Source organism: Bos grunniens, chromosome 25 (assembly GCF_055505025.1).
Source record: "Bos grunniens cultivar Pamir isolate PY7600 chromosome 25, Bosgru_T2T1.0, whole genome shotgun sequence".
NCBI classification, from domain to species: Eukaryota; Metazoa; Chordata; class Mammalia; order Artiodactyla; family Bovidae; genus Bos; species Bos grunniens.
In genome coordinates, this window is record NC_141189.1 from 7580946 (window position 1) to 7594816 (window position 13871).

At 61.9% G+C, this 13871-nt stretch overlaps 1 protein-coding gene across 3 annotated transcripts in view; it reads left to right on the forward strand.

Moving 5' to 3' along the window:
* COL26A1 (collagen type XXVI alpha 1 chain) overlaps positions 1-12269 on the forward strand; it is a 164571-nt gene extending 152302 nt beyond the window's left edge. For all 3 annotated transcript variants that reach the window (XM_086374316.1, XM_086374314.1, XM_086374315.1), the window contains 6 exons: positions 2028-2111; positions 3878-3930; positions 6581-6616; positions 7908-7955; positions 9791-9875; positions 10640-12269. In XM_086374316.1, coding sequence (XP_086230442.1) covers positions 2028-2111; positions 3878-3930; positions 6581-6616; positions 7908-7955; positions 9791-9875; positions 10640-10800 — 467 coding nt within the window. In that variant the 3' untranslated portion in view covers positions 10801-12269. The remainder of the gene's footprint in view (positions 1-2027; positions 2112-3877; positions 3931-6580; positions 6617-7907; positions 7956-9790; positions 9876-10639) is intronic.
* Positions 12270-13871: the final 1602 nt, after the last annotated feature.

The window sequence follows — 13871 nt, forward strand, 5'->3', positions numbered from 1 at the left end:
GTCCGTGAGTGGGGCCTCGGCTTTGCCAGGCGGGGGGACGGGGTAGCCTAGGTGGGGGGTGGTCCCCCCAACCCCACGGTTGGCCCCAGGGGTCTGTCCCTGCCTCTGCTCAGCTCCTGCCCCTGGGGTCTGACCCCCTGATGTCCATCTGCTCTCTGGCCTGGCCTTGGGGTCACCTCTGGTGACAGTACCATCACCAAGGTCATCCGTCACCCCGTGCTCTTCGCAAATCCCCTCACTGTAGGCCACTGGACAGGCGCTGATGGTTGGAGCACCTCCCATGTGTGGGACTGTGTGTTTTAACCTCCGGGATACAGCAGTGAGCAAAGCGAGTCTCCTGCCTGCAAGGGCCACAGTCTAGCACAAGAGGGCGCCCTTGAGCACACATAGAACCCGCCGCCCGAGCATGGGGGGAGGGCGGGTCCAGGGAGGGCACCCAAGAGATGGGGCGGGGCTGGGGCCTGCGGCCCATGGAGGGCGTGGCTTTGGTTAAGGGCCCTGGGAAACGAGAAAGGTTTTAAGAAGCGGGTTGAGATTGACTTGGCATTCTGAGTGGGTGATATCCCGGGCACCGTGGGGGCACAGGGACCTCTTGGTCAGCCGTCAGAGAAACCCGAACCCTCTCCCGCTCCGCGTCCCCCGCCCCCCTCCACCCTGTCCGCCCCGCTCCCCGGGCATCGCCGCGCTTAGACCTACGTCTGAATCACAGGGTCCCGCTCCGAGCCTCCGTTTCCCCATCCCTAGAGCACGAGTGGTAATACATCCTAACGGAGTTGCTCTGGGGTACCCAGCCCCCAGCCACGAGGGAAGGACTCATTCCCAAGGGGATCGGGGTGCCTGTGCTGCCCTCCGCATGTGCAGGGGCCAGAGCAAAGAAGTCACTGGCGATCAAAACGTCTCACTCATGGTGGGCTCGGTGGTGCCCCTTGGTGGAGGAGAATGGGTGATGCTTGTTTAGTATCTTGGGGGTCTAAGGGTTCAACCGCCCGGCATCCCTCGGCCACTGAAAGCTCAGCCGGCCCAGCCTGGGCGTGATGCCCTGCATCTGCCGCTGCCTGCCTCGAGTGCTCGGAGCCCCCCTCAGACAGGACCCTCTTTCCCCAGGCTTGGGGTCCCCAAGAGAGGGCAGACTGCCTGGAGGGTGCAGATGTGAACGTTTGGGAAGAGTGTGTGTGCGTGTGTGTGTGTGTGTGTGTCGGGGGGTTCCCGGTGGAGGCACCTGGGAACCAGGAACTAGCCAGCACTGAGCAGCGGTAGCAGGCCCACCGGCCAGGAGGCCTATGGAAGGGCTGCCCAGGCTTCTGTGATGGGGGTAGGCAGGGAAAGGCAGAGGCAGCCACCCCCAGCCCAGATGTTTTGAAGCCTGGCTGTCTGCTTCTGGGTCTGAGGTCACATGGGCCTCACCCTGGAGGGACCCAGGCAGACCCCACCTGGCCCCGGGGCCCTGCGGCTCAGACAAGTGGTCAGGGAGGACTTCCTGGAGGAGGCCCTCACAAGAGTGAGCTAGTCAGGTGTGTCAGGACGGGCATGTGGAGGGGAGCCTGGAACAGAGTCTGGCCTGGACAGCGGGGAGGTGAGCAAGGCGGGGCGGGAGTCTCAGGACATGGAATTTTCAGGAAGAGATTTGTACTTTAAACAGAGCCCACAGGGCTTCCCCCCGCCCTCTGATTTGGCCTCCGTGTTGATGGCTCGACAGTAAAGAATCTGCCTGCAATGCAGGAGACTCAGGTTCAATCCCTGGGTTGGGAAGATTGCCTGGAGAAGGAAATGGCAACCCACTCCAATACTCTTGCCTGGAGAATCTCATGGACAGAGGAACCTGGCGGGCCCCAGTCTATCGGATCACAAAGAGTCGGACAGACTGAGTGACTACACACGAGGGAGCTCCTCTGAGCTGAGGGAGCAGTAGCTGTGTGAGGCCCAGCAGGGTCGGGGCTGCTCTTCCTGGCTCTGGGGGACTCAGCTCTAGCCCCCCAGCGCTGCTGGCCCTGCCCCATGGGTCACAGGCCACTCTGCCCTTCCCGCAGGTGGAGACGTGCAGCTGGCCTCCGCAGCCGTGGACACAGTGTTGGCGGGCGTCCCAGGGCCCCGGGGTCCCCCTGGCCCCCCAGGTGAGTGCAGAGGGCAGCAGCAGCAGCTGGTCTCCGCTGGTACCCACTCCTGGGCTTCACCTGGGCCAGCAGTCTTGAGGGGGCTGGTTGGAGGCTCATGGCAGGGCACTGGGTCTGCCCCAGCCAGCAGTAGCTTGAGTGGGGGGCCTGCTGCTCATGGGTGGCAGCTCCCCTGGGACTGGACACAGTGTTTCTGGGTGGCCTGACACCCACATGAAGCAGCCTCGGGCCGCCCTCAAGTGAGCCAGAGCAGGGGTGCTCTGGGAGCCAGAGGCCTAGGTCCAGGAGGGCTGCATAGGGGATGGTGGGTGAGACGGAGGGAGCTGGTGGGGGCGGTGCCTGGGAGAGACAGGAGGCCCTGGGCCTTCAGGCAGAAAGCAGGGTCCTGGGAGAGGGGATGGGACCCTCACTGGGGTTGGGGGGGGCGGGTGTGGCGGGGGGCAGAGCCCAGGTGTGTGGCTGTCTCCTCTGACAGGTTCTAACCCTGAATGAATGAGCAACAGAGGCCCTGGGCGCCCGCAGGGGTGGAGGCGCCTCTTGATTCGGCTCCAGGCTGGGCACTCATTCCAGTCGTTCAGTGTCTCACGCAGTCAGGAAATAACCCACTGAGCGCCTCCTACGAGCTGGGCAGTGTTCTGGGTTCCTGGGATCCTTAGATAAACAAAAGATTTCTGTACTCATGGTGCTTGGGTTCTAGTGGAGAAGGTGGGCAGTACCCTCAGTGAATCCCGTAGGGTCCAAAAAAGCAGGGCTGGGCTCGCGGCTGGGCCAGGGTGGCAGCATTAAGGAGGGCGCTGGGAGGATGTTGCCTTTTAGCTAGACCGCGTCCAGGCCTCACCCTACCCAGGGCTCACTTTCCTGTAGGTCCTCCCTAGGCATGCCAGGGGGCACTCTGGTAGGCTAGCCACAGAGACCTCACTCTTCCAAATATTCAGGGCATTTAGTCACGAACACCACGCTCTGTACTGCACCCATCGGTCCTGGCCTGACCCTCTGGGGGCTCCCTGGGCCAGAGGGGAGGCTGGCATTCAAACCAGTAGTGGCCAGAGGCAGTGGCTGGTCACTGTCAGAGATTTGCCTAGGGAAGAGGTGGGGGTAGGTGCCTGGAAGGCTTCCTGGAGGAGGTGACGCTCAGCCTGAGACTAGTGGGAGTTTGCTGGGATGTGGAGGGGATGGGAACTCCAGGAGGAAGGAACAGCCACCACAAAGGCATGGATCCAGAGGGACTTTCCAGGAGGGTGTTTGACCGATGAAGGTGGAGGAGGCTGGGCTGAGAGAGACCTGTCTGAAAAGTCACTTGGTGGGGAGGGGACTGCTGCATGGATGGGTGACCACCACTCTGGGTGGTAGGCAGCAGTTGTAGTAACCCAGGCAAGGATGGCCTCAGGGAGGTGAGGTCTGAGGTCCCGAGATGGGGCAGGCTCGAGGGAGATTTGCCTGAGGACTGACCGGCTGGGGAGGGGCTGCAGGGCGCCCCCACCCCAACCCCGTGGATGAGGCTGTGGGAACAGGAGCAGGTTGTGGTGTAGGGGTTGCAGGCAGGGAGAGGGGCTTGCAGTGGGCTCTCCACTCTGGGGGTGGGCAGGGGGCTGGAGAGCCCATGCCCCCTCCCTCACCATTTATTCACCTCCCCTTTCTGCACTGCCCAAGGAGACAGACCCAGGGCAGGGCCCGGGGTGGGAGGGTGGGAGGGCCCCTCTCCAGAGCCGATGAGGGGGCAGGGGGTGTCTCCGGCTCCAGGTGACCATCTGTGACTCTGCCGGCAGGGCCCCCTGGACCACACGGCCCCCCTGGACCCCCGGGTGTGCCTGGATCCCAGGTAAGGTCTCACCCATCTCTGGCGAGGGTGAGGGCACTGTTTCCCTAGGAAGGCAGGAGCCGGGCTTCTTAGCAGCACAGTTGCTCAGGAAGAAACCAGCCTACCTGGCTGGTCCCCACCTGAGTCCAGGTGGGCCCCAGGGGAAGGCAGGCATGGGATCCTGGTTTTCTTAGCAACAATAACCCTTTACTACCCACCCTACCTGGGCCCCACAGTAGTTAGCATCATTCCCATTTCATAGATGAGCTAACCCGAGGTCATGCAGGTGGTGTGTGGGGCTGGGCCAGGATCACAGCCGTGGCCAATCTTCAATGGGAATTGCCTGTGTTGGGGGGGCACTCTGAAGCCTGACAGTGCAGCCCCAACCCCCAGCTTGCTTTGCCTCCTCAGCTGTGTGACCTTGGGCAGAAAGACAGCCTCTCTGGGCTCCTGCTCCTTGGCTGCTAAGAAGGGGCCTCCCCGGTGGGTTGTTACAGGGAGTGAAAGAGAAATAAAGTGCCGGGGGGGTGCCTTGTGCTGTAGAGCCCCAGGGGCCTGGGGGGACGTCACACAGAGGAGGGGGGACTTTGGACACCAAGGCAGGAAGGGTTTCTTTTGGGGATGTCTGCACAGAGCTTCCTGCAGCTCATCCAGACCGAGGGCTTCAGGTTCCCTGGAACTCGGGCCTGGGTGGGTGGGAGGTGGGGGTGACTGAGAAGCGGGTCCCCCACTGCAAGGCTGGACGGCTCACCCCTGACAAAAGGGCAGGAGCGGGTGTGAGGCTGACAGAGGCTCCCGTGAGAAGGGCTGGGGGCAGCAGAACCCCTTCCAGAGGCACAAGCCCACACGACAGGCAAGGTCAGAGATGATGGTGTGCCCAATCCTTCCCCCCACCTACCTGCTCGTGCCAACTCCTTTCAGGGTCCCCATCGTGTTATCCCAGCGGTGACAGGGACGCGGAGGCTCAGAGAGGTTCTGTCATTTGCCAGAGTCACCCAGCAGGGGAGCAGAGCGGGGGCCCGGCAGGGCTGGGGTCACTCCAGGCCCTGCTCCGGCTTTCTCGGGGTCCCTGCCCTCTGCTAGCAGGTAGTCTGATGGGGGAGGCAGATGTGATAGAGAGTAACTGGGGCGAGACCTACAGCAACAGGAGGCGGGTGGCCGGAGTGGGGTGACAGAGAGGAGAAGGTGAGGCTTCGACTGAGCCCCGAGGAACCAGAAAGGAGCATTCACACGAAGATGCCAAGAACAGGAAAAGGGAAACGTAAGTGCCAAGGTCCTGGGGCCGGGAAACACCAGGCGGGTCCTGAGCAAAGGCGCGTGTCGGGGGAGGTGAGGTGGGAGGGAAGTGGGCAGATGGGTACCTGCAGAGCCGATGTGTGGACCTGGGCCACAGTGAAAGGGGGGCTTATCGAGTGTCAGGGAAGGAGCGTCCAGGACCCCATTTTTGTCTTTCCAGGGCCCCTCTGGCTGTGGCTTGAGGGGAAGGTGGGGGCAGGGGAGTGGAGCAGGGAGACCCAGGAGGAGGCTGGGGCAGCGCAGAGGAAACAGACATATCTAGAAAGTGGACCTGACAGGTCGGGCTGATGGAATAAATTCAGTGAGGGCGGGAAGCGGAAGGTTAACTGCGAGGTGCTTACAGGAGCAGCTGTGGATCGTGGAGCCATTTCATGGGAAAGAGCGACTGCAGGGTGGGGGCCGGACGGCTGGGCCGGGGGGAGACCAGGAGTTCCACTTTGGAGAGGTTGAGTGGGGGTGCCTCCTGGCCGGCCAGGTCAGGGTGCTAGAGGACGGTTCGATGTGCAGCTCTGGGGCTCCAGGGAGCCTTCTGACCAGGCCTCAGTGCTGACGGGGAGCCCAGGTGGGGACCCTCGCCTTCACCACTAGTAGGAGTAGTGTTAGTGACTCAGTCGTGTCTGATTGTGCGACCCCGTGGACTGTAGTCTGCCCGGCTCCCCCAGGCTCCCCTGTCCCTGGGATTTCCCAGGCAAGAATTCTGGAGTGGGTTGCCATTCCCTTCTCCAGGGGATCGTCCCAACCCAGGGATCGAACCCAGGTCTCCTGCACTGGCAGGTGGATTCTTTACTGTCTGAGCCACCAGGGAAGCCTGAGATCACCACTGCTGTCGCTCATTCGCAGAGGGCCCTTTCCGAGTGCTGGGGGCATGTGTGCATGGCCATCTGGTCCCTTTCTCCCTGGGCTTCCCTGGTGGCTCAGACTGTGAAGAATCTGCCTGCCAATGCAGGAGACACAGGAGACTTGAGTTTGATCCCTGGAGGAGGTGATGGCAACCCCCTCTAGTGTTCTTGTCTGGAGAATCCCATGGACAGGGGAGCCTGGGGGGCTACAGGCCATGAGGTCGCAGAGAGTCTGACATGACTGAGCACGCACGCACACATGTGCCTTCTCCAAGTGATGACCATACTTGGCATTGGCCCATTTCACAGATGAGAAGATGGAGGACTCGGTGGAAGCCCACGGTCATCCACTGGCCAGTGGCCGGGGCTCCAGGAGCAGACAGGCCCCCGCTGTGGCACCCCCCATTTCCTCTCCCGCCCACCCTCTTCCTGTCCTGCTTTTCAGATTTCCAGAGCCCAGTGCAGGGAGAGGGCGTGCAGAGGACTAAGGGGTTGTGAAGGGCACAGCTTAACTTGCTTTGTCTGATTTTCTGCAGGGCCTGGCTGGAGAGCGGGGCGCCACGGGGCCGTCTGTAAGTGTGGGGCCGTGTGTGTGGGCCTCCCCCGGGGCGATGGGCTCTGGTGCAGGCACAGGGTACCAACTCGGTGGGTGTCTGCCCCAGGCAGCCTGGCTGAGCTCAGGCCTCGGGCATGCCAGACCCAGCCCAGCCGGGATGGAGCAGAGGGAGAGAATCGGGCAAGCTGGGTGCAGCGCCAGTTGCCCAAGTTGGGAATGGGGGACTTTGGGAAGTGGGGACCCCCCCTGGGCATATGAAGTATGGGCTGAAATAGCCGCCTACTGAAGGGCTCAGATAAGAGTCCTGAGGTTCTTCTGGGGAGCCCAGGCCCCTGGGTTAACGTGCTGTGTGACCTGCAGAGTCCCTTGCTTTCTCTGAACTTCCCAGGAGTAGATATAGACAGCTGACCACTCATTTCCCATCTTAAAAATAAGAATTCACAAGACTCAGTCCCTATCTCCAGGGCCAGGGAAGTGGGCACATACCCAAGTCTTATGTCAGAGGCACGAGGCTGTGGGAGAAGGGGGGTTCTTTGCTGAGCGTCTTCTATGTGGAGGCCCTCTTCATCCATAGTGGGTTTAAGCCTCACAGTGCCCCCGCGAGATGGTGCTTTGTTTTCCCTCTTTCCTAGAACTGGCAGCTGAGGCCCAGAGAGGTTAACCAACTTGCCCTAGGTCACACAGCTAGACCAAAGTAGAGCCAAGATTTAAACCCAGGAGTGTTAGCCTCCAAAGGCAGGCCTTCCCCAAGCTTGTTATTGAGAGTGATTTATTTAATCCTCCTAATAGCTCTGTGAGGCAGGCACTGTTATTATCCCCATTTTGGAGATGGAAAAACTGAGGCACGGAGAGGTAAAGTCACACAAGAGTAAGTGGCCTCCTAGGTGTTATGGTGAGGCTGATATTACCGGCCCCGTTTTATTTATTTAAATTTTAATTTTTTACATTTATTTATTTTGGCTGTGCTGGGTCTTTGCTGCAGTACATAGGTTCTCTAATTGCAGTGCGGCCTGTGAGATCTTAGTTCCTTGACCAGGAACTGAACCCACGTCCCCCCGCACTGGAAGGTGGATTCTCAACCACTGGACCAACCAGGGAAGTCCCTGGCCCCAATTTTAGAGTCAGGGAAACAGAGGGGAAGGGCAGAGGACTTGATCCCTGAAAGGGCCAGAACCTGGATTCCAACCTGACTCCTCCCTCCCTAGAAACAGAATTAAGCCCCTAAAGTCAAGGCCATGCCGGCCTGTGCAGAGGTCCCTGGTAGAGAAGCTGGGCACCCATCACTGACTGCGTGACTTTCTTCCCAGGGGGAGCCTGGCGGGAAGGGGGAAGAGGAGGAGAAAGCCGCCGCTGAGGTAACTGTGCCCCTGGGCCCGTGCTCCCCCTGCCCCCTGGCTGTGTCCTTGCAGGCCAGTCCAGTGGAGCTGGACCGACACTTCTTCCTGAGCGGGGCATCAGCCGCAGGGCGAGTGGGGGCCCACCCAGCGGGAGAGGCAGTGGAGTGAATGGTGACTGCAGCCCGGTGTGAAGTCAGCTGCAGTGGGGGAGCACAGATGGGATGACTGGCCCGGGGCCTGAGGGTGGGGGCAACCCCACCGGAGAGGGTGGAGGAGCCACAGACCTGCAGATGAGACCCTCTGTTTGAAGGAGGCCTCAGGCTGTGGGGTCTCTCTCCAGGGACAGGGCCTTCCCATGATAGTGCCTGGCACACGGATGTGCCCAAGGTTGCAGTGCTGGTGGGCTGAAGGGTGTATGGGCAGGTGGAGACCTGGCTGGTGGATGTGGGAGAGGATGGATGGAAGAGGAAGGCTGGGAGCACACAGCGGCCAGAGCAAGACAGGGCAGGGTGGGGGCGTGGATGGAGCGCGAGCATGGCTGTAGGGACCATACCTTCTGGGAAGCAGAGGGGAGGCTGGGGACCAGGATGATGAGAAGGGAGCGAGGCTGGTGGGGCAAGCTGAGAATGAGTCACCTGGTGTGACAGGGCTCAGCCAGACGTCCAGCACAGCAGGCATGCAGCACCCCTGAGTGAGCTTGGGGAGATCCTAAGCCAGGAGTGGGGGTGTCTGGAGAGATGGGCAGTGGGCATTGGAGGTGGGCAGCTGTTTGAGGCAGGCTGGGCTGGAGGGGGTAAAGCTGGGATCAGGGGACCTTCCAGAGGTCCTTATGGGATTGGAGAAGGGGGAAGAGGCTGGAACCATGGCAGCCATGGTAGGCACAAGAGGCAGTGGGAGGAAGATGTGAATGCTGGGGTCACTTGTGATGGAAGACTGGGAGGGTACCCACGACTTCCCCCTGCCCAGTTTCATCAGCATGCCTCCTGTGCCCCAGGGACTGAGGCTTAACTGGGTCCTGACAGAGGGGGCCTGGAGCCCCTGCTCCTCACTGGGGACACCCCCATCCCAGACACTACCCAGAGCCCAGCTTCTCACGGTCTTTGATGGGAAGAGCTCTCTTGTGTAACTCAGTAGCGTGCTCTCCGGTTTTCTTTAGCTTTAAGCTCAATTAATCTGAGTGTCATGACAGAGCTGTCATGTTCCACCAGCCAAAAAGGTTCCTGTTTGCTGCAGACGCCGGGGCGGGGCTTTGCCTCTCTACCATCACTTTTTTTTTTTTTTTTTTCAAAGTGACCTTGTCATCTTGTCTCCTCCATTAATCAGCCTATTCACGTGTCCTGACACACGAGGTCCTTCGCCATGTGTAGGCTGGGTCCCAGGAACACAGAGGCGCCATCTTTGTGCCCTCCCACGGGCCTTCCGGAAGCCTCGGCTCTGCCCTCGGGTGGGTGGGACCGGGAAGGAGACCAGCAAAGTGTCTTCCGACCATGGGTCCCTATGAGGTGCTCTTCCCACAGCAGGATATTTTCTGGAAAGAAGGGCGCACAGGGAGGCAGCTGGCGGTCACGGGAGCAGGCGAGCTCAGGCTGGAGGCAGACAGGCCTGTGTGAAGCCCCGGGCTTGGCCATTTCCGGCTTGTCCACTTCCGGGCTGTGGGGCCGCAGGACTCTGGTCACCCCGTCTGGGCTTCAAGTTCCGTGTCTGTGAACTGGAGTTCGAACCCCAGCCCTGGTGCCGGGGTGTCTCTTATCTGTGGTGGCCGTTGTGTTGACGATGGTGACCAGAGGAAGTGGCGGGCTGGGACAGGATGCTGGAGCAGAGTGGCCCTGACCCCACGGCTTTCTCCACCCCAGGGCGAGGGGGTGCAGCAGCTGCGGGAGGCCCTGAAGATTTTGGCCGAGAGAGTGCTCATCCTGGAGCACATGATTGGGATCCACGGTGAGTGGTGACCCACGCTGAGTCCAGCATCTTCCTCCGCCCCGCCTCCCCTGCTGCCCTCGCCGTGCTGCCTCTGCTCCCCTCTCTCCCTGCCCTGATGGCCCTTGTCCCACCCCTGCTCAAGAACCCTCCATGGCTCCCTGCTGCCCGAGACCAACATAGAGCTCCCAAGTCCCTCCCCTAGCACAGCCTGGTGTCCGGTGACTCAGCCATCAGTCGGGTGACTCAGCCATCATCCAGGTGCCCGGGGCCCCTCCCACCTCCACACCTCTGCTCAGACTGGTCCCTCTGCCTCCTGAACACCAGCTCCGGCCTCAGGGCCTACTCTAGGATCTCTTCCTCTGGGAAGCCGCCCTCCTGTCTTCTCCTTGTGCTCCGCTGAGCCTTCTGTTCCCTTATGGGGTGGGGTGTCTATATCTCTCCCTGGCACCTCTGCAGTGCCTGGAACCTGGCCCTGGTCAGCATTGTTTGAAGAATGAATGAATGAGTAAACGGTGAATAGGTAGATGAATGAGTGGGAGAATGAATGAATGGATGAATGAATGAATGAATGGATGAATGGATGAATGAATGGATGAATGGATGAGTGGATGAATGGATGAATAAATGAGTGAGGGAATGAATGCATGAGGACTAGACACTGGCAGCCGCTTTGTCCCACCCTCACTGGGCACAGAGCTTCCCTGGCTGGTGGGACTGGAAGTGAAGGGACTTCGCGGGCTCCGGAGGCCCTGCGTGAGCCCACCCTCCTGCTTTCCTTCCAGATCCCCAGGCCACCCCTGAGGGGGGATCTGGCCAGGACGCCGCCCTGAGAGCCAACCTCAAGATGAAGCGCGGAGGCCCCCCACCCGATGGCTCCCTGGCCGCCCTGCTCGGGCCCGACCCTGGGCAGAGGAGTGCTGGCCGGACCAGCGGCGGGAAGTAAGAGGCCAGCTCTCCCAGAGGAGCCCCGGCTCCGCCAGAGACCCCGCCCCGAGGCCTGTGCTGCCGTCGGCACTGAGGACGCCCCAAGTGGGACTGGGCTCCAGGCCTGGGTGCCCGTCAGGGATACTGGCTCCCAGGGGCCTTGGGGACATATGGCAATGCCAGAGGCGGGGGCCAGAGGGGCCCAGCGCCCCCGGCGGAGCCCTGCCCTGGTCCCTGCCCTCCCCACCCCCACTCCCTGCTGGAGACGGGGTCTGGTGGCTGGGCGGGGCGCAGGAATCGTCATAATACTCGTCATTTACTGGGTCCCTGAGTCGTCTGGGCCCCATCCGAGGAACTTCTCTACATTGTCTCATTTAACCCTTAGGACGTAGGCTTGTTCCCCCCACTTTACACGGGGGCAGAGGCTGGGAGAGGATAAATCACCTGCCCGAGGCCCCTGGACCGTGGAGGACTGGGGCAGGATTTGAACCTGTGTTCTCTCTACCTGCCAGCTCCCCCTCTTCACGGGGACACTTAGACAGGGCAGGCGCTGGGCCGGGCAGCCCTGGAGGCTCCAGCCGGGAAGGAGGGCAGGCCCTGCCCAGCTAGAGACCCTGGGGGCCCTCCGGCCTCCTTCCTAGACACCCCTCCCTGGGCTCGGGGGTCTGCTTCACAGGTGGGGAGGTGGGCAGGTTGGCCTTTAGCTGCTCTTGAAGGCCAGGGAAACTTTGAATAAACCCCTGACAGTCAGTGGACTTGGAGACCATGAGAGAGGAGCGTTGGGGTGCCAGGATCCTCAGACTGAATTGGCATCGCCCCCTGCTGCATCCTAATCCCTCTGACCCCACTCACCCTGCCAGGGCCTCCCATCACTGAGCAGCGAGGAGGAGGATTGAATGGGACGGTGCCCCCACTGGGGGCGTCCCTCCAGCCCCAGCCTCTCCCAGACTTGCTGAGAACCAGCAGGGTTAGGGTTAGGGTGGCCCCTTCGAGTTACAAGGCAAGTCCTGTGTCCCAAGGAGAAGGAGGGGTCGCCACCTGATTCCCAGGCCCTGCTGGGGAGAGACACTCTGCGCTCGGTCCTGCGGGCCCAGCCTGGCTCCCGTCCCGGGTCCTGGTGCCCCAGAGCAGCTCAGACCACAGCCCTCAAGGCCTCTTGGGCGTCAGGTCCTCTGTGCCCTGGACCCGCCCTGGTGCTCCTCTCTTGCCATCTCGGCCACGGCAGCAAACGCAGACATTCCCAGGTGCTGGCACCGCCCCCATGGTCTCCCCTTGTGGCAGGAGTGACTTGTCCCCACCACCCTTGGTGCTACTGGGAGGCTGTGCCCCCTCCCTCTGGGCCCTGGTAGCCTCTCCCTGCCCTCGAGGTCTGGACTGCCCCTCAGGAGGCAGGGCTGGCTGGGTGGGGGGCCAGGATGTGGCTTCTTGCAAGCCTGTCTTCACGGAGGGGCGGTAACCCTCTGACAATAAAGTTGCTCTCCCACTGTGGTCTGGCGTCACATGGTAGCTGGCCGTCGGGGAGGCCAGGTCAGCTTCGGCCAGGCCCAGCCCCGGGGGGATCTGACGGGAGCCTCTGGGAGTCAAGGGGACCACAAGGCCCTGAGGCAGGGCAGCCTGGCTCTGCCCCCTGGGAGCCCCATAAGGGGGGCTAAGAGAGCGAGGGGTGCTCTTCAGAGGCCGCCCCACCTTCCAGTCTAGGCTGGGCCCTGGGCCAGCTCTGCTAGTGGGAGAGAGTGAGGTGGGGAGGGTGCTGGGCCCTGGGCAGAGGGACCCATACCCGCCACGCTCCTGCCCCGGACCTAGGGTCTTGGACTTTTTTGCCTGGGCCCAAGTCCAGGTGGGGGCCCTGGGACCGTCCCCTGAGTCCTCAGCCGAGGCCGGGGACTGGCTGAATGCCGCCCAGGGCTTCCTGCAGGCCGTGTCCCACCAGAACTCAGGGCCTTGCTGGGCCCACCGCCACCACACACGCTCTGATGGCAGCCCCCTTCCCACGGCAAGACGGTGTGTTTCCAGCTGGAAGTGTCGGGCTGAAGCAGGAACCAGGGGCCCGGTCTGGGAAGACCCTAAACACTGGAGGGGGAGACGCCAACCCAGAGGGGACGGGTGGCTGTGGCCGCTTCTCACTGTCACTCTGGCCTCCCCCTTCCACCTGGATGGTGGCATGACCTTTCTGAAGTGCACGCAGGCAGCACCCCCTTTACTCATGAAGCAGTGGTGGCTCCTTGTTCCTGCTCTGCAACTTGTCACTGTCATCCAAGCCTCTATCCTCTTGGCTGCTAGCCGCACGGAGGCACCACCTGGTCTTGTCTCTGTAATGCCTGTGGGTGTGGGTGCCCCGCAAGGCGCTTGGTGCCTGCAGGGCATGGGAGAGAACAGGACACAGGGCCGGGGTGTCTGGGCCTCACAACCCAGGGGATCATAGCTCTTGGCTTCGGGCAAGAGCCTCAGACGCATCGCCTCCTCTGACACCTGCGTCCCACAGCTGGCTCGGCCCCTCGTGAGCCCCGTCGTGAGCCCCGTCGTGACCATGTCTGTGCTGATGTGTGGAGGCCCTGACCTGCACAGCCTGCAGGTCCCACGATGAATTCAGACAGTGAGGCACGTCACCTGGAGTGCCCCGGGGATCTGGGACGGGGCTTCCAGGGCAGGCCCCCTTCCTCTGCCCATCTCCGCGCAGCCCCTGGGGAGGGGGTTCATAAGGGTCAGCCCAATACAGGGGCCAGGCATCCCTGAGCCCCCACCCCACCCCTCATCTGCAGGGTCCACCCAGGGGGATAAGGAGGGAGAATTGGCTCAGCCTCTCCCCTGGCTCAGCTCGCCACCCGCCTGCCACCCTCAGAGCACACCCACCCTCTCTCCAGGCACTGCCTCCTGTGCCCTGGTGTCCAGATCAAATCAGAACAGGGGCGGGCGGACAGCTCTTCACTAATACCTTCCCTTCCAGGCCTGCTCCCCCAGGGTCCTGAGCAGCCCTAGTCCGTGGGACCCTCTTCTCCCCACCCCTCTGCCTGGCTGAGCCTGGGGGAGCAAGACATCAAAGGACGCAGACTCAGGGCCCTGACCTGGGCCCCCCTCTCCCTGGCCGGGGTC